A 20,334-nucleotide genomic window follows, 5' to 3' on the forward strand; every position below is an offset into this window, starting at 1 on the left:
CTTTCCAGAGCTGCTACATACCCTGTTTTGGCTGTATACTCCCCTGCTGGGTTCCGGAGCCATATTCTTCGATCTGGGCCTCCTTGTCTGCTTGTTTTTATACTCATGATTGATTCTCCCAGCTCCGGTAGTAGTCGCTCTACCTTTTCCTCGTCCCATTTTTGAGTTCCCTCCTGGAATAGAGCCTTTACCATCATATCTTTTGATGCTTCTGTTGCTGGGCCCATAGGTCTCTGTATACATTCGGTCGACAGCCAGGCATCGTCCCAGATTCTCACTGACTCTCCATCCCCTATGGCCCAGCCCAAGTGTTCTGCCATTAGGTCTCTCCCCACCAAGATGCCTCGCCACCCGTGAGAACATCCCGTCGCTGCTTCAACCTCTAGGAAAGGTTTCTCGTTATAATCCGTATTTATGATGACCCTGGATTTTTTAATCAATCACAAATCAGTTTAAAAGACCCTAATTGTAAAAGTAAGTGAATAAACTGTTAAATCATCAGTGTCCTGTCAACGAAATTATTAGAAGAATTATACACTTGTTATTATTATTGTGTGGTCAAACAGAGTCGATAGTTGTGACTTGGATTCTAATTAGGCATGATTGATGACTAGGTTTGTAATAAAAGATAAAACGTAAAACCTACTGATATTCATTATTGCTGCACGCAGAGAGTACTTTTATCGGCAGTGGTTTGCTAGCTTATGATAAATAAATTCACATTTACATTAATTCAAGAGAGTATGCTCTAAACTATACATTAATGAATTGGAAGCAATATCAATTTAGGTTTCTGTTTAAGTAACACCCAAATATTCATCAATAATGTTTGATTTCTTTGTAACTCTATAAAACAATTTGATTTAAAAAGCAATGTCTACAATTTAACAGTAACATTACATAACTAAAATTGTTCATAGTAAGTAGTTCATTTCAACCCCAAGACAAAAGGGCGTGCCACCCACGCGCCCCAACATCTCTCTCTGAAACCCTTCGTCTCGAGAGCAGCCGCCGTTGTTTTCAACTCGCCTCTCCGGCGCCTCTCGGCGTTGTGAGAGGGCCACTGTCGCTCCCATATGTCCATCTGCTACTCCGTCATGGGTCCGGTCGGTGAATCAGCGCTCTGTTTCTGGTCTTGACTAGCGTTCTCCATCTCTTCGATTGAAGGACTCGCCGTGCTGAGAGAGCTCAGATGTTGGTGCTTCTAGCGACTGTACCGCATCTTCGCAGCCTCTCCTCATCAGTTCTTGCGCCGCCTCTCCGTCCACCGCAAAACCCTAATGGTTTGGTTTAAATTGTCGCTGTGAAAGTTGTCTTATCTGTCAAGGGTCATTTGGGTGTGCACCACTACGAGCTCGTGGTCTCGGGACTTCAGACTCAGGATTGGAGGCGGCTTGTTCGTCTCTCCATGGGTCAAGCTTAGGTGTTTGATATTGAGTGTAGCTTTAATTAGCTCCTCATCCCTCCTTTGTGTCGGATTTGGTGTTGCTTGGTTGTCTGGGTTTTGATTGTAGGTTCAGCTGATACGGGTAGTGGAGGTGGAGGCTCTTCGTTTTCTTGGTGTTTCAGGGTTTCACTTTGTTCCTAGAGGAGGTAGTAAGGCTCGGAAGTGGTGATGCTGCCCCTTTCTCTTCACCGGCTTAGAGGACGAGCGTGGTTGAGGAAGTTGAGCGCTATTAAGCTTCTGTGGTTAGTGTTGTCCTGTCTTTTGTCGGATCTTGGCTCAGACCGTGTCCCAGCTCGGACCTTGAGGGCAGTCTTTGAGCGGGCTTGTGTTTGTTCTTTTGAGAGATGACAAATTGTCCAGGTAGCCGGATGAATCAGCTTCTTGTGAGTGTTGTGCTTTCTCGTTCACTAGTCTTCGGTCCTCTCCCTTTAAACCTGTCTCGGCTTGTCTTCTCGCTCGGACTTCTCAAGTTTGTATCATTACTTTTGGTCATGTTCGCTCCAACGCAGAACGGCTAAAGTATTGATTGATTTTGTTTCCATGTTTTTACTTTTTTTGCCGTGGAAACAAGTTTTGAGATCTTCTAGTTGTTAATCACATCTTGTAAAATCTCAACTTTCATTATGAAATGATATTTACAATTTAGCAAAAAAAAAAAAAGTAAGTAGTTCATTTTTTTAATTCTCATTTTGGAACCAAGATAACGATGTATCAAGGTTAAAACTCCAATTTTGAACAATTTTTTATCATTATTTAAAAGAACAAAAGAGAAGAAGACTAGAAGCATAAATATTGTGAAATACTTTTTTGAAAGAAAAAAGTTGAAAGAGATATCCACGTTTATTATTCTAACAAGCGAAGCTACGAAGTTGGATAGGCTCAAATACTTGGACATAACTTTTTGACTGCAACTGTATCCTCATTTTTGGATAAAATACTTTTGAATGATTTATTCCATTAATTCAGATATTATTTTACATGTACTTAAATCAGAATGAAATAATCATTCACTAGTTCCACAAAAATAAACAAAATGTAAAAAGAATTATTCCATAATAATTTTGATGAGAAATACATGAAATGATTTTATTCCTTTTCTATTACTTTCATATTGTTCCAGTCAAACTTTTTCGGTCAAATTCCTCTTCTAGTTACCATTTACAAGTTTATGTAATTTATAAATACATCATGTTCATGGTCGACTATTGATCATTAAACTAAATTTCTGAAATATTTAATTTTGGTTTGATAAGAAACCGAATAATCAGTTCAAAAAAGAAAAACTGAATATTAGAAAGAGTATTTTACATGGGTTCCTTCAAATTGATGGTTACTTTCATTCTTGTTGCTATGACGACCATTTCATGTGATTTTTTTAATGGTATATGTTTTTCTTCTCAAAAAATATCTTACACACATATATATATGATTTATATCCCTCTCTAATTTTTTTTTTAATGATTTATAGTTGAAACGGGGATTTTTGTGGAAGCTGCGGCTCCGAAATGTGGACCAGATTGTACTGAAAAATTCTTAAATCAAGACTGCTATAAATACTGTGTAGAATTGTCTTATAAAAACGGTGTTTGCGTTCTATCCGAAGGATTTCCTTCTAAAATTTCTACATATTGGTGTTGTTGTCTAAATTTTTAAATATGTAATAGTCCTCTCTGATCAATATGTTGTTTCCTTAAGTCTTTAACTATGGTGTTCTCTTTTTCAGTGGAAAGATCAAATAAGTGTGAACTTGATGTCTTCCGTTAACGTTTCACGTATTTTTTTGTTTCAGATAGAATTGTATCTGGAAATGTTGGTGTATTTTCATGTTTTTGATGATCCCTGAGACCAGTTAATAATCTAACTATTTTTGTTGTTATCTATTAATAATAGCAATTTCAATTAATTCTAAAGGTTGTGAATCTCATTTATGTTGAAAGGTTCTGTCATTTAATTCTAAAGGTTGTGAATCCCATTTATCTAATATTATATCAAAATAAAATATTTTTATCTACATAAAATTTGTTAAAATTTTATTATTGTACATTTTAAAAGTTTATTATACCGCAAAATATACATTTTATTATTTTGAAACAATTTATCCTACTTGTAATTTACATTATATTTTATATCTTTAACTTTAACAATTGTAGAAAAAGTCATTTTATTGATATTTCTTACTCAATTTATCGCAATATTTTAAAAACACATAAAACTAATTAGCTCACATTTATAGTAACACAAAAAATACATGCATCTTGACAAATAAATAAAATTAAATACATAAGAATATAAAAAAAACAAGAACACAACAAACACATTTTATTATTCTTCCCTCCTGTTTTTTATTTATGTCTCCTTTATTTTTTGACTATTCAAAACAAGCATACTAATTTTATTATAATCAAAGCTATATGAACAATATTAATAGAGTATTAACTCTAGGAAAAGCATGTGAAAAATACTTTGATTAATTTAATTTTAAATAACTTACTATATAATAATTCTAAATAAATTACCATATAATATAATTTTAAGTGACTTACCATATAATAATTTTAATTCATCTGTTTATATTAATAGATGAATTAAATAACATTTATTGATTAATATAATTTTAAATGATTTACCATATAAATTTTATGTTTAAAAATATAAAAAATATTTTAATCATTTCTAAAAGTGATAACTTATCTATGATGTCACATTGTCATTGAAAAATGATGAAAATTTTTTAAAATTACATATTTGATTGTTTTGCATTCATTTGAAACGTGTTAGAATATATACATATATAGTGAATGAGTGAGTTTAATTAATATTATTAGTTTTACATTAATTATTTTTCTGGAATCTATGATTTATTGTATTCACTACTAATATAAATATATTAAAAACTGTTTTATAATTGTTTATGTAGTATCATTTCTATTTAAATGTATATTATCAATATATATAATGTAATCTATGATATTTAATTGTTTTTATAAATAAATTATATTACTTTATCTATATTTAAGATGTTTAATTGTATGTTTGGAAACATATATTAGATTAGGTAATTGTAGGGTTAGTTTCCTTTTAAAACTTTAATTAAATAAATAAAAAAACTAAAAACCATCAATCAATAAAATTATAACAATTAATTGAAAATCTCTCATATGAGCGACACATCAACATAAATCACTTTAGTGACTTCTCAATTAGTATATAGGAGGATTTTTTTTAAAAAACAATTCCTAATTACATTAAAACACCTTCTTAAGAGCCTGCATTAATCATGGTCTTAGGACATTGTTATAATCTGTATTTATGATGTTGTTTGAGTCTTTGACCCATGATCTTTTAATCAATCATAAATCAGTTTAAAAGACCCTGATTGTAAAAGATAAGTGAACAAATTGTTACATTGTTAATGTCCTGTCGACGAACTACAATAAAAACTTTATAAATTAATATTCGATAAATTATAAATAATATAAATTAATATTTTTTTCCTTTTTCCGAGTTGGCGGTTCAAAATATAACACAAATTGATAAAACAATAAGATAATATTTTTTTAGAAAATCATATATAACTATATGGTCCCATTAAAATTATAAATTAACAATCTATCTATATATAAATTTTATGTAATTACAAACTAAACATTACATTGTTGGTTTTATATTCATAACAAAATTAGCTCTACTTTTCTTAAAATATCAATATATTTTGATAATATTTAGTAAAATTATATCTAAAACCACATTTGAATTCTATAAAACATAAAAATATACATTAATAATATTATAAAAAGTATGAAAGTCTAATTTCTAAAATTTAATTCATGTATATACTGTAAAATCAAATATTTTTTATTTTATAAATAAAAATAGTAAAATATCTAAAAAAATGAACGTTTTTGTAAATTAATAACTCTATAAACTAATAAATAACATAGTTTCAACATTATTAACTGATAGATTTTTACTGCATTAGCAGAATTATAGCTTATTGTTATTGTGTGGTCAAATAGAGTCGATAATTGTGATTTGAATTCTAATTAGGCGTGATTGATGAGTAGATTTGTAATAAACGGCAAAACATAAAACCTACTGATATTGTTTTTTGGTCAAAGAAGATATTCTTTTAATCATCACTCTCCATTTATGGAGAATTTGTGTACATCAATAGACAATGATCTGGATGAGAAATAAATGAGAAGATTTCATTACTTTTTCTGTTATGTTGATATTGATCTATTCAAACTATTTACAGGGTTATGCAATTTATAAATACATCATTTTCATGGTTAACTAATGGACATTAAACTAAATCTCAGAAATATAAAAAATTTGTTTGGTAAGAAACTGAGTAGTAGAAAGAGTATTACATGGGTTCTTTCAAATTGATGACTACTTTCGCTCTTGTTGCTATGGCGGCCATTTCATGTGATCTTTTCAATGGTATATGTTTTTCTTCTCAAAATATATCTGTTATGTATATAATTTTGTATCCCTCGCCAATTTTTCCTTTTTTAATGATTTGTAGTTGAAACGGGGATCTTTGTGCAAGCTGCGGCTCCGATGTGTGGACGAGTTTGTTCTGAAAAATTTGAAGATGGAAAATGCGATAAATATTGTGTAGGATTGTCTTATAAAAACGGTTTTTGCTTTCAATCCGATCCTAAAATTTCTACATATCGCTGTTGTTGTTCATCAGACTAAATGTGTAATATGTCCTCTCTCATCAAATATGTTGTGTCCACATATTTAATATGTCTTTAACTATGGTGTTCTCTTTTTCGGTGAAAAGATCAAATAAGTGTGAACTTCCGTTAATGTCATTTGCGTATTAAATAATGATTTTGCTTTTAAAATGCTAATGCCGTTGTTATATGATGGAATTCATTATCTGTGATGTATTTTAAATATGTAAATAATTATTTGATTGGTTAGTTTTTGAGCTTCTGTTACAGGAGAGTTATGAGATCCCGGTATTGGAAAATCATGATGTATGAGGTTGTATGAGCCTATGAGGTTTTAGTTAGTGGTGAGATCCAGACACCTATACCAAAACCTCATTAGTTGGGAAATATGAAATTGATAAAATCGCGTGAACTAATTTTATGTGTGGTTCATCAATGGAAATGATTATGATGATTATGCTGATCGGGCTAATCATACATATGATATGAAAACAAATTATACGTGGGGAATGACATGAGGAAATGGAGAACGGAGCAGAGCTACGTTTTGTGGAGAGCAAGATAAAACGAGATATCACATTTTCGCTTGTCCTTTTATTTTTTAAACACCAAACTTATTTTAAACTTCAAAGATGCAGGGCAGAGTCATTACGTAGCGCTGTTTTTGCAAAATACTTTCGATTGTCCTTATATTTGGACCATTTAGACATAGACTGACATAGCTCTTTTTAATATGTTTATCTGCAGATCAAGATTGAGTTGATACGCTTTAGATTCTTATTAATACAAGTCTCAGTAAAATGGACTACATTTTACTATGATTAGTCTTCCAAACAACAACATATCAATGATATCATCATATCATAAATACAGAGAAAATATCTCTTGGACACGATTTTATCTGGACAACGCCACAAACATCTCATTCATAGCATTGACAAAGTTATTCAACATAGGATCGTCGCTCTGGAATACAAAGCGCATCGTCTACTCGGAAGTCTTCTTGGACGGTGATTCGCAGTTGGTCGTTTTAAAATATATATATACGGCTAATTTTTTCTCCTTCTCCAGACTCCAGTACTTGTAAATGTCCACATTTTTGTTGAGTAATAAATACAAAATTGTAACAAAACTTTTATGCATATATTCCATTGAAACAAGTATTTTATAAACGTTACATCATTTACGTATATATACTCGTAAATTTAACTCGACCCAACAAAAGTATGACCATAAATTGGTAGTTTGAAGTGGCTAAGGTTAAGGAGTGAGCTGGGAGGACAGGTGGTCTGTTGACACACTGCCAATAGAAAGGTAGAAACCAATGATTCATAGAAGAAGTTATGGTTATAGAGAACCCTGGTTTCACCCATTTTCCAGTTTAGCGCAAACTTCATCGTTGTACCCGTAAGAAGAAGTTAATTAAACAATACACTACTGAAGCGATATACATATATTAATTCTGCGAGAGGTTTTAAAACTGATAGAATATATAAATATATTATTGGATACGGAATATGGTGCTTAAAAACCTTAATATAATTGGATAACAGAACAAAAATTTAGAAAGTAATTATTGTTGGTGATTAGAAGAGAATGACATCCAAACATAGTGGTGACCGAAAGCTTAACTTAAGAAAAATGCAAAGGAGGAAGACCACATTGCGGCGCCACAGTAATGACAAGATGTGTGAAGAAGAGGTTGGTCAAGAGATAAGCGACTTTAAGGTAGTGGTTAAGGAAATTAGACAAATTTGTATGATTTAAATTACAAAATGGAGTTTGGCAATTGTCACGGCAAACTCTTATGTGCTCCACTATTGCGAAGTATGAAGTCTTCATCCAAAACAAGTATCTAGCTCAGGGATGTTTCTAATTTCTACAAAAAAGGACATGTAGCACATTGGCGCAAGTCAAATACTAACGTTGAACACGTAATTACCTACATTAGAAGAAACCACAGAACACTTAATAATTAATTTCGATTAATCGATTAATTGGAAAGTTGCCATCTAAAGTAATAACTGGCATTATATAAACAAAAATGCAAAACGTACATAAGAAAATGGTCGCTATTCATTTTATGACCGTTGACAACCAAAAACAAAACAAGCTAAAAAAAGGTTAAAACGAAGCAGATAGAAATGTAGAGCTGAGACAGAGAAATTTACTAAAACATGGGGCTCTGGCGTGAACTTTAAAAATAAAATTGCAGGGCAGCTGGTATTGTCCTCTAGTACGATGCATGTAATGGGCATTGGCCACGTATACGCTTTGGACTAAGTCCTTCCCTCTCCGTCGAATATAATATATACTATTATTGATAAAAAGAAAACATTTTTTTTGAGCAATGATAAAAAGAAAATTATTATTAGCTTTACCAATTTCTTCATCTCCATCAACAAGTTACCCACTGGTGAAAAAGTGAAAACCCATAACTTACAAAATGTCTTGTAAAATCATTGAAGAAAAGCTTGTGATACGACCCATTATTTTATTATATTATATGGTATATAACGTATGAATATACATCAAGTGATAAAATATTCAATAATATACTATGTATTAAAATGTGTTGTAGCTTTTCATTTGATATACAGTAAATGTGTGCATTATTTTACTGAGTGTGTTTTGGACGTTTGTAGGTAAGCACTTATTACATTTTAAAAGACCTAATTATATTTCATCACTGCCATGTTCTTTACCGATATAATTACATCATAGTCACATGCACTTACTTAATTTTCAATTTAAAATTATAAAAATAAAATAAAATAAATCCCACAAAACCTAATCTCCTCTTTAAACTACGTTAATCAGATGAGAGTTAACACACTATAAAGAGAGAAGTAAAGTAAAGCTATGGATTTGTCTTCAAAACACAAACAAACTCTCCCGTCGCCGGAGAACTAACCATAGCCGGAGAAATGGGTGTCTGTTACAAAGAGTGTCTGAAAAACCACGCGGCTAACCTCGGCGGCCACGCGCTTGACGGCTGCGGCGAGTTCATGCCAACCCCTACCGCAACTCCCACCGACCCTTCCTCTCTCCGCTGCGCCGCTTGTGGCTGCCACCGTAATTTCCACCGCCGTGACCCTTCCGACCATCTCAACTTCCTCCCTTCGCATCCCACTTCCTCTCCCTCCGGAACAGAATCTCCACCGTCGCAGTCGCTTCACCACGTGGCTTCCCCTGTTCCTTGCTCTTACTACACTTCAGCTCCACATCACATGCTTCTCTCTCTCAGCTCCGGTTTCCCTGGACCGGCAGATCAAGATCCGGCGGCGGTAAGATCGGAGAACAGCTCAAAAGGAGGAATGAGGAAACGGACGAGGACTAAGTTCACGGCGGAGCAGAAGATTAAGATGAGAGCCTTCGCCGAGAAAGCGGGGTGGAAGATCAACGGCTGTGATGAGAAGTTGGTGAGAGAGTTCTGTAGCGAGAATGGGATCGAGAGAGGAGTTCTTAAAGTATGGATGCATAATAATAAGTATTCACTTCTCAACGGGAAGAACAGAGAGATCTTGTCGATGGAGGATCAACCTCGTCTCTGTCTGAACACTCAGAGCTGTAATAATGGTGGAGAAGATGGAGACAACGTTGGTGGGTCATCGTCTTCTTGACGCTAATTACCATACTTAAATTCGGGGAATGTTAAAGTTATGAGCATTAACCGTTTAAATCTTATAATAGTAAGTTCTAACGTGTAATCGTCATCGAGATATATGCAGTTTTAAATATTATTGAAGTTGTTTGACAGAGATGTTCAGAGATCATAATGGGTTTTGTAATGAAAGAACATAAGGTTAAACTGGAAAATGCAGACCATTCTAATTATAGTAAGTGCATAAAATCTCCTCCAGTAATGATCGAGAAAATCAAAAGATTCGTTTATTTGTTTTGTATATTGGAAAAAACTTGCGCCATTATTATTCAATGTTATCTTCTGTATAATTGGAAATAATCTCCTGAGCTTTTAAGAAAAAGTAAGTAGAGTTTGCTTAATTATGAGATACGACGTGGTTGTTAAATGGCAACAAACTATCGTGGCCGAATATAATTAGGTCATCTGGGCGGCACATTTGTTGAGTTATTAGTATATCATAAAGTTTTTAAAATGCGTGCTTATCTCGCCTTTCCATTTAAGGATAAGCTTCGGGCAACAGGAATCTCGCTTACTTATCCTAATTAAGAATAATACAAACGTTACGATTATTATAATATCTATCTCTACACAAATGTCTGGCTCTCCCTGTGCCACTGATCCCCTTATCCAATGATATTAAATATAGTTTATTTTACTAATTTTATTAAATTTTTGTTAGGAGTATGTGTTTCCTTTCTTTTCTTTTTTTTTTGGTTAAATGTGTTTCCTTTCTTTTAGATTACAGTTTTGTATGTATTTACGAATCAGAGTGAATATACGTATAACAAGTCTGTGCTCGACGCCACGGACAAAGTATTCACGCATAAGGACGAAGCTGAGTCTGAAGAAATTAAGACAGTCCAGTACGATCGTTGCCAGACAGGCCAATGCATATTTTTAGGTGAGTCACTGCATGTATTTGTAATGATATTTGGTCTATTAGTCTATAGTACATTCGTGACAATGCATATTCGCGGATAATATAAGATGCAGTGATTAAATAGTGGGAAATAGTCATTGTTGAATACGGATCTGGTACGCAACGCAAGCATATCGTCGTATGGGTAATATTACAAGTAACGAATGAAGATGGACTTAATCACTTAACCCATATCCAGAGTCAGTCCTCAAATTGTGAACCATAAACCGACTTATTAAAGGTACTAACTAATCTTATATATTAAAATAGAAGTCACAACCTTGATTCATGTGTGATTTTTTTTAAAATAGACTTAATGGACATATTCCTAGAAAGTCATGTTACATTTAATATCTAACTTTATCACTTAAATTTTGAGCCTACAAATTTTTTTTATTGGGCTATCAATAATTAAATTTAAAAATAGATGGTCCATTAGATTTATATATAGTATAAATAAAATAAATATAATTTAATGTTGTAATACTATACCTCTATATGCAGAATATTTAAATATTTTTTGAAGTTAACTTTTAAAATTATAAAGATTTTTTTGTTAAATAACAAAAATCATATTATCTAACAATGATTAATCTTTAATACCTTAAACCAATGAAAACAAATTTTAAACTATATAGTTTATTTTAAAAACTAAACAAAAATTAAATGCTTAATTATTTACTCGATAATATAAATCTTTGAAACGAAAATTTTAATTTCTTAAAAACTTTCTAAATTTGTGAAATATTACAATATCTTTGAATATGACAACAAAACAATATTTTACTAATCTTTATATATATAGTTATGATTTTAATAGTGAAATAATAATCCGAAAATATATATATAGAAGAAGATACAAATACATGTGAAAGTATGAAACAATCTATTCAATGGAAAAAAAATATACAATAAGCTTATTATGTTTTAAAAATTGATAGGCACATATATATTATAATATATACTAATCTTATATATTAAAACATGAGTCACAACTTTGATTCATGTAGGATTTTTTAAAAAATTGACCCTCCCTAAAAATCAGTTATCATTCATTTATTACTAATAAGATGGATTAATAATATCATTCCTAATATAACATCGACTCCTAAAAACCCGGATTGGTTAACAAACTCACCTTGATTCATGTGTGATATTTTTATTTGAATCATCATTTAAAATTTGTAGTAAATATATTTCTTTAATGCTAATATATAATCTTTTAACTGCTGAAATCATAATATAATTTGATATCTTTTAATTTAAAATATAAATATAAATATTTAATTTTCTTAACAAATGTGTTGAAAAACGTTATAGCAATATCTTAATTATCAAAAATTGTATATAAATATTTTCTCTAATTTTGTAATTAGTAATAAAATTAATGTTATTATACATTAATATATATATTTTATTATATATTAATGTTATTATACAAATAATCAGTTATCTTTTATAAAATGAAAAACACTATATCAAAGTTTACTATTTTATAGTTATATCTATCATTTTAAAATAAAAAAATGTATTTAACTAAATATGATAAAATTATTTTAAATTGATAAATTAATATATTTTATTTTGACAAACATTAAAAATTTATGCTAGAAATATAATATGTTGGTAGAACGGGTTAACATTAGTAAATTAGATAATTCATGTATAAAATTAACTTATCTTAAACTTTTTTATATATATATATATATAGTTATTATCTTAAATGAATAAACATACAAAAATACTGATAAAGGAAATCTAGCGCTTTGAATTACGGATCAGGATCATAATAATTGAATAAAAAATAATTTTAAAATATATATAATAAAAGATACCAAATATATATGTGATGATTTAAAATAATCAATTAACTTACAGCATGAAAACTATCAAATTGTTATATTTAAGATAGTTATATATAAACATTTAAATATATAATTAACTTTAAAAATATATTCTAATTATGTAATATATATATAAACATGAAAATTAATACCCGCACTGTTGTGCGGGTCCAAATCTAGTTATCCTTTGAAATAGACAAAATTAACATTTTATTTGGCAAACTAAAACAAATATAAGATGGCCAAATCAATCAATATTTTATTTGACATAACCGGCTCTCTAAGTATTTTATTAAGAGTTTTACCAAAACTATTGAGAATTATTTAAAGGATGTTATTCGTTCATGTGTTTTTAAACATAATTTTTGTTCGAGTAATGATTCAAAATTCTAATTAAACTCTGTTGTTATTTAAAATTTTGATTAAAATTGATATTATTCAATGAATGATTTAATTTTAGTTTTTATAATCTAGAGTTATTCAGTTTTCAAAGATTTGAAACTTTTTATATTCTAAATTTATTTCAAAAAATGTGTTGTGGAGTTTCATAGATAACTGATTGAAATTAAAATTCAAGATATATTATAGAAATTTTAAAAGTCACCAACTTAAGTATTTTAAAATCTTGAAATTTTATGTATTGAGAATATTGATAACTGAATTAAAATCATTGATTGAGTAACTGGTGTACTATTTTGGTTACTCAGGTTATAAAATTATATTTATTATTTGTATTGAAGCAACTCTGTCGTGCTTTATTATTTGGGAAGCCCAAGGCAATACTAAAAATATGACATTAGCTTAGCTTATAATTATTACTAGAGTTGATCCGTACTTAAAGTCTGGGATTTGATTCTTTGTAAATATATTATTTTATAGTCTATAAATTTTATATTATATTATGGTTTATGAATCATTATTACTATTTAAAATTTGTATGAAAAATATAGATGTATTTCATGATGTATTTTATATTATATTCTGATTTTTATTTACTATACTGAATCAATTTTCAATAATATTATAAATTTTTATATAATTGTCTCTCAATAAAAAAAATTTTGGCGGTGTAATATTTTTTACTTATTAAACATCTAATTTATAAAATTCAAATTAGATTTTTTTTTTTTGCAAACAAATAAATATGTGGATTTAATATATTGATTGGTTTTTGTAACCATTTTATATTTGTAACTCATTTTTAATTTTTATTTGAATACACTTAAAATACAATTTTTATTATGTTATATTTATATATGGGTCATATGTGTATGTATGGTCAATAAAGTAATATAGAATATAGAATTTTCAGAATAATTGATAAGTATTAATTTCAAGTTCATTTTACGTGGTAGAATATATAATATTATTAGAATAATTGATAATCATGAACTTTATAATTTTCTTATATTTTTCTTCAAATATTATCAAGTGTGGAATCAAATCTTTTGAAAGTACAATATCTATATAAATTTTTCTACAGTTTCAAAATATATATGTAATATCTATAAAAAATTACAATATCTATATTAATTTTTCTACAGTTTCAAAATATATATGTAATATTTGTATGTTCCATATATATAAACCTAGATCATTTATGTGTAGAAAAGAATCAAGAACAGATTTCCAGTATTAAAACATTTTGCAATTAAAACTGTGTACATAGTTTCAGCACAATGCTTCAAATATATTTATGTCAATTCTTCCATATTCAAACGAAAAGAAGGTATTACAGGTCGTGAGAAGTAGTACAAAAGACCTAAGTAGATAACTAGTGGGTAAGAGAGTTCCCACTGTGGTGAGAAATGATCTCGACCTCTAATATTTTGGTTACAAAAAAAGCGATGTCCACCCTGTCATTTGTGTATTATATTATAGCTAGGTGTTGGCGTTCGGATACCCATTCGGATTCGGTTCGAGTTTATTCGGGTTTCGAGTTTTCGGGATTAAAGATTTCAGCCCCATTCGGGTATTTCTAAATTTCGTTTCGGGTTCGAATTCCGTTCGGATCTTTACGGATTCGGTTCGGGTTCAGATAACCCATTTAAATGATTTTAAAAATTTAAAAATTCAATATATAGTTTAAATTTCTTAAAATCTGTAAATAAAATATTATATTACATAAAATTTTGAATAACATATGTCAGAATACCTAAATTTAACATATAAACTAGAGTTGAACCAGCGCACTTGCGCGGATATATTTTTTATTTTTAAATTTAATTTAAATATAAAATAAGTTATGTACGTCTTATAAATTTTTAGTGTTTCTATATAATATTATTTTGATATTTTTATATTTGGTGAAAAAATATTCTGCTGAAATTGTAATATTCATATGTTTTTAATGGGAATACTGATCTGTACGTTCATTAGATTTTTGTTTTTTTTTATCTAGAAATATAGTCACTGTTCGATTATTTACAATGGTTATTTATGATATTCGTTTTGATCTAGAAAATTGTGTCGAGAAGTTCTCGGTTTTCATGCCAAAGCCTACGTTAGCATATATTAAAAAAAAACTAAAATTGTAACATCATACTAAGAAGTTTAGTTTTAAACATTTGTTTCAGATGTATTATTAATAATTTTATTGGAAGTTTTCGTTTTTAAATTTTACATTCTTAAAATGTGTATGTTTGACTTAATTAATACTTTATAATACTAACTTTTGTCAATATTTTTTATTTAATATATGAATTTTCAGATTTCTGTTTTTATTATTACAAAAAAAAGATAAATCGTATCTAAAAATATGGACACATAATAAGTTAAAAAACTAAATTTCACATTCTGGCAAACAAAATTTTTGAACGTATCTAATGTTAGATATCTAAATTTATTTGTATGTATAAACTAAAAGATTTTGTTTGTTGACTTGAGGATGTAAAGAATATTTCGTTACCAGGGTTAGAATATCTTTGCACGTAATAGTTATGATGATGCCAAAGAATATTTTTTCTCCCAAACATTTCTTTTTACTTAATTTTAATGAAAGGATAGGTTTCACAACAAATTTTCAGCCGTTAAAATATTGGATGTACAGTTCAAAAAAATATATTGGATGTTACCAAAATATTAATGGATGTTAAATACATAGTATCAAAGCATGTTTGAAATTTAAAGCACATCTCGTGGTTGTTATGATATATATAAACTATAATTTGAATATATTAGTTTAAAGTGGATTACCAATATTAATATTTTGTTTTTGTTTGTAACAGTTGGATTGAAAAAATAAACCAAGTAAACCGAAGTTTACATTTAAAAAAAAAAGAAAAAAAGTAAACCGAAGTTGAAAATGATGAGAGGTCGTCATCTACATTACTGAGAAAACGAAAAACTCGAATAAGATCGTGACAGAGGAAAAATAACTAAACCCCAAATCACCCGAGATCAATCTCAATATTATGATGATTCAATGTGAGATAGAATATTTATAAGTTTCAAGCGAGACCTAAAAACATAATCCTTTAAACTTAGGCTTATGTTTGATGAAATCAATGAAAATATTCTTAGTTAATGTGGTTAATGTTTGATGAAATCAACCATGAATGATTACTGTATATAAAGAGAAGTAGTTGCTCTGGTTTGTAGTTTACTAGAACAGAAAGGTCTTTCGTATGCAAAGATTAGTCAATGGACGTGAGGACCATTTGATGTACGTGTTTAATTTATTAAGATGTATATAAATTCTTTTATTATGTTATGTTAGTAAATGAAATGTTTGGTTAAAGAAATGATTCTTTTAATAATTAATGAAATGGACCCAATATAATTTGTTTATAGTAGATAAAAAATAGAATGCTAAATTAATAGGTTAAATAAATGTAACTAACTTGAAATGATCCATAAATTAAGTAACATACTAACAAATTTGAAACAGTCCAAAACTTAAATGAGAACTTTTATGGTAGATAAATTTAGGACTCTATTTTAATAGAGTAGATTGGTTTGGTTTGAATATTTTGATAGAGAACCAGTAGATAATTTAAATATTTTTGGTGTTTTGAGGATATTTTAGCTATTTTAGACATATATTTTTGACAATTTGTATATATTTTGAAGTATTTTTGACAATTTAAAAGTATCTTATATATTTTGGATGTTTTTAATATACATTAAATCTAAAAATAATTAATATATTTAGATATATAATTCTATTTCGGATACATTCGGGTACCCGAAATACTTCGGTTCGGGTCGGTTTCGGTTCTCTGGATACCAAAATCTTGAATCCGTTCGGATATTAATCAATTTCGGTTCGGGTTCAGTACTATTTTTTTGGATCGGGTTTGGTTCGGTTCTTCGGATTCAAATTTTTTCCCAGCCCTAATTATAGCCTTATTGTGTAGTGGAAATCTAATAATCAAAAGTTTAATCCGAATAATTAGTGGCCAATGTGATTAAGCATGAAGAAGAGTCATGGACTATTTCTGGACAGCCCGAGTTATATGTGGGCTTATTAATAAGATATCACATTGTACAAAAAAAATAAGCCCAAAACGACAAATCTGGTCCGTTGATTGTCATATCCCAAGATATGATCTGGACCGTCCGAACTAGGGCAAAAGAGAGAAGTAGTAGAAAAGGCTTTAAATAGATATAATAAGCTGCGCAGCCTCTTCTCTGCTCCGTCGTCGAGGAGGATAAAGACCTAAAAGGAGAAATGGTGCAGCGCCTTGTATACCGTTCGCGTCACAGCTACGCCACCAAGTCCAACCAGCACAGGATCGTCAAAACCCCAGGTCTCTTTCTCAAAAACCAAACTATAGAGTTTTGTTTTTAAATGTATTGACATCTTTGAATGTTTGGTTTTGTTGCAGGTGGTAAATTGACATACCAGACCACTAAGAAGCGTGCAAGTGGACCAAAATGCCCCGTTACCGGCAAGCGTATCCAGGGTGTAAGTCCTCTCTGATCTTATCTCAAAATCGATTCTTGGATTAATATTGATTGAGTTGCTTGTAGTGTTGTGTAGATCAATGCAAATGTAGTAGTTGTGTATAGGTTTATTTCGGTCCGTGCTTATTGACGGTCTTGTGCTGGTTAGCTTGAATCCCACACCAGGACATAACTTTATCATAAGCTACATTTAGTGCCGCCTTTGTCTTTTCAAAGTTTTCTCCTTTTTTGTATTTAAGGACATTACTGTTTTACTCGGTGGCAGAAATCTCTATCATGTTCCAAATGGTTACATGTCTCATTTTTTCAAATAGTTATTACTAGGTGAATGTGATCGTCATTTCTCTTGGTAATTTCATCTGAATCTAACACGTTCATCTTTTTGTTTCTTTAGATCCCTCACTTGAGGCCTGCTGAGTACAAGAGGTCTCGATTATCCAGAAACAGGAGGACCGTGAACCGTGCTTATGGCGGTGTTTTGTCTGCTTTGGCTGTTAGGGAGAGGTTAGTTAGTTCTTTAGCTCGTTTCTGTAACAATTTGACCAAATAGCAAAACTTCAAATCTAACATCTTTTACTCATGTCTTGTGCTAACAGAATCGTCCGTGCTTTCCTTGTGGAAGAGCAAAAGATTGTGAAGAAGGTCTTGAAGCTCCAAAAGGCCAAGGAAAAGGTGGCTCCCAAGAGCTAGAGATCCTTTTTTCTCCTTTTCTTAAAAAAAAAATATTTAATTGTTGTGTGACTCTGTCCTAGCAATAGTTTGTGGTTGCAGACGTTGAGAGAAACATTATGTGTTCGTCAAAAATTTTACGCTTTCGTTATTCGTTGTGGTCTTTACTCTGTCGACATTTATCAAATCTTGTCTTCTCGTTTTATAAATGTTGACCACGCTTAGCGTTGGTTTGTTATAAATGTGATTCCTGGGAATATCACTCAGGAACATTAGTAATGATTAAGAATAAAATCTTTTAATTTTTTTTTTCAACATAAAATCTTTAAAATAAATAGAGATAGTTAACTATCCCAAGTTTAATCAAAAAATATTTTTTTCCCTTAAAAAAAGAAATAAATATGAAGAGAAAAATTATTATATTATAGATTTGTTTCTTTAGGAGTGGCAAGACATTTAATATTCTTTCTTGTTTCTTTTACAAGTAAAATGTTTGGGGGCGAAAATTTGTTTTATCGCAATGGCAGAGTCGTAAATATAATAAAACCGCTCAATTCTACTACAAAAGAGCGCAAAAGAGAAATATGGTTTTACATATACAGTAGGTCATTTCGATAGCCATGGTGAGAGATAGGAACGCCGAGCACGTCCTCGCTGAAAAAGGGTCGAGCAGCCACCCGAAAAGGCAACCACTTTCCTCCCTTGTTGAAGATGAAGCAGAGCCCGTACAAGAAGCAGAAGGTGGCGAGAATGGTGAAGAAGGAACGGTGAGGTTGGTGTAACGGAGGTACGATCACGTACAGCGTTTGTCCCGTTTGCTGCCAAGCTGACAAATCCTATCTTTCAGGTCTTTTTGTTTCTTTTAACCTCTTACTTGTCAGTAAAGGAAGTATCTTTCATTACAGAACATCACTGCAATGTACATATATATCATGTTACTTAAAGAACCCTTTTGATCGAATAGCAAATGAGTCCTGTGAACATATTAAGACTGACTCGTTACAACTTTGGTAATGATAATAAAAGTGACTGTGTCTTTTTTTTTTTGTGTCATGCTCTGCTTGCTGTGCTAAACTGAGGAGAAAACTGCGGGGTCAATGACACTATATGCAGGGTCAAAAACTGGAACTTGAAGGTCATACAGTACAACAAGAATTTTTTTTTTTTTACAACAAGAACTTACATTTGTTCAATAGCATGAGCGACCAAATCTGTGAAGCAGTCAACAAAATAATGGTAAGTTAAATTTTTTTTTGTTTTTATTTGGCTACAGCAAAAAAAAAGAAGAAGACATGTTTACACTGCTGTGCTTTGTTTCAGGATTCACTAAAGTCTCAAGCTGGTGTGTTCATTCAAAATACTGTCACTTTGTTGGAGAAAGCATGGCAGAATACAGAAAAGGACAACCTTAAACTTTTTTTCCGTAAGGCTCAAGAGTGCGCTACAGATTTCTACAGCCGTGAAGAAATTCTTGATAGATTGGCTAAGGAATTTGGTGAGGAAGCAACCAAAAAGACGCATGAACTCTTCTTTTCTTCCAAAACGGGACAACTTGCTTACGGTCAAATGTCATCAATACGAGCTGCTCAAAGAAAAGCAGAGCATAAGGAAGTTGGAGAAGAGGAAAAGAATGAAGAGCTTACTCTGAAGAAAGAAGAGAAGAATGAAGAGCTTACTATGAAGAAAGAGGAGATTGCTCTTGGGAATGAGAATTTTGCTGAGCAGAAGCTAGTTGGAGAAGAGGAGAAGAACGAAGAGCTTGCTGTCTTCATGTTTGCAAATCATCTTCACGTCACTTAAGGTAAAAGTTGTGTTCCGCATGAGAGTCTTAGAAATATTTCGTTTTACATTTTCATTCTAAAGATATATGATATGAGGATTGATATCAATATTCTTTTACATTTAAAAACTTTTGTTTTACATTTTAGTTTTAAAAGATAAATATGATTAATATAGAAACTATTTTTTTTTTACATAAAAAATAAAAGTCATCCACACATATATATAGTATGAAAACAACCAAACTCATGAGCTAGCTAGTGTTCGTTAAAGGAGTGTATGTGACTGTGAGTTGTATAGCACCTTGTGCTCCTGGAGTGTCGGAGTTCTCCTTTCAACTCTCTTACTCGTCTTACTTTGCTTGTAGAACCATGTCGTTTGGATTGAGTGAGATGAGTAGGATTCAGAAAGTGAGCTTCCAAACTCCTGAGAAG

General features: G+C 30.6%; 3 protein-coding genes, 1 non-coding gene and 1 pseudogene across 4 annotated transcripts; all 5 read left to right on the forward strand.

Annotated features, from left to right (window-relative positions):
* Positions 1-2,301: 2,301 nt before the first annotated feature.
* On the forward strand, positions 2,302-3,195 carry LOC111199516 (putative defensin-like protein 66). Its single transcript, XM_022689611.2, has 2 exons — positions 2,302-2,828; positions 2,916-3,195. Exons 1-2 carry the CDS (start codon positions 2,756-2,758, stop codon positions 3,098-3,100), a joined length of 258 nt encoding a protein of 85 aa, XP_022545332.2. The 5' UTR covers positions 2,302-2,755; the 3' UTR covers positions 3,101-3,195.
* Positions 3,196-4,091: 896 nt separating this feature from the next.
* LOC125576306 (putative defensin-like protein 66) lies at positions 4,092-6,306 on the forward strand. The gene is made up of 2 exons (XM_048736075.1): positions 4,092-5,893; positions 5,979-6,306. The coding sequence occupies exons 1-2, from the start codon at positions 5,821-5,823 to the stop codon at positions 6,152-6,154; spliced, it is 249 nt and encodes an 82-aa protein (XP_048592032.1). The 5' UTR covers positions 4,092-5,820; the 3' UTR covers positions 6,155-6,306.
* A 2,676-nt stretch (positions 6,307-8,982) lies between these two features.
* On the forward strand, positions 8,983-9,894 carry LOC106404759 (annotated as a pseudogene).
* A 7,218-nt stretch (positions 9,895-17,112) lies between these two features.
* On the forward strand, positions 17,113-18,363 carry LOC106372054 (60S ribosomal protein L34-2). Its single transcript, XM_013812183.3, has 4 exons — positions 17,113-17,295; positions 17,374-17,453; positions 17,847-17,956; positions 18,049-18,363. The coding sequence occupies exons 1-4, from the start codon at positions 17,217-17,219 to the stop codon at positions 18,140-18,142; spliced, it is 363 nt and encodes a 120-aa protein (XP_013667637.1). The 5' UTR covers positions 17,113-17,216; the 3' UTR covers positions 18,143-18,363.
* On the forward strand, positions 17,636-17,723 carry LOC125576807. Its single transcript, XR_007315231.1, has one exon. It is a non-coding gene; the product is annotated as a small nucleolar RNA snoR110 (small nucleolar RNA).
* Positions 18,364-20,334: the final 1,971 nt, after the last annotated feature.

This window comes from Brassica napus, chromosome A7 (assembly GCF_020379485.1).
Source record: "Brassica napus cultivar Da-Ae chromosome A7, Da-Ae, whole genome shotgun sequence".
Lineage (NCBI taxonomy): Eukaryota > Viridiplantae > Streptophyta > Magnoliopsida > Brassicales > Brassicaceae > Brassica > Brassica napus.

Coding starts and splice junctions, on each gene's coding strand:
- LOC111199516 (XM_022689611.2), top strand. CDS start 2,756: ATGGGTTCCTTCAAATTGATGGTTACTTTCATTCTTGTTGCTATGACG. Junction 2,829..2,915: donor TTCATGTGATTTTTTTAATG/GTATATGTTTTT, acceptor AATGATTTATAG/TTGAAACGGGGATTTTTGTG.
- LOC125576306 (XM_048736075.1), top strand. CDS start 5,821: ATGGGTTCTTTCAAATTGATGACTACTTTCGCTCTTGTTGCTATGGCG. Junction 5,894..5,978: donor TTCATGTGATCTTTTCAATG/GTATATGTTTTT, acceptor AATGATTTGTAG/TTGAAACGGGGATCTTTGTG.
- LOC106372054 (XM_013812183.3), top strand. CDS start 17,217: ATGGTGCAGCGCCTTGTATACCGTTCGCGTCACAGCTACGCCACCAAG. Junction 17,296..17,373: donor CAGGATCGTCAAAACCCCAG/GTCTCTTTCTCA, acceptor GTTTTGTTGCAG/GTGGTAAATTGACATACCAG. Junction 17,454..17,846: donor CCGGCAAGCGTATCCAGGGT/GTAAGTCCTCTC, acceptor TTGTTTCTTTAG/ATCCCTCACTTGAGGCCTGC.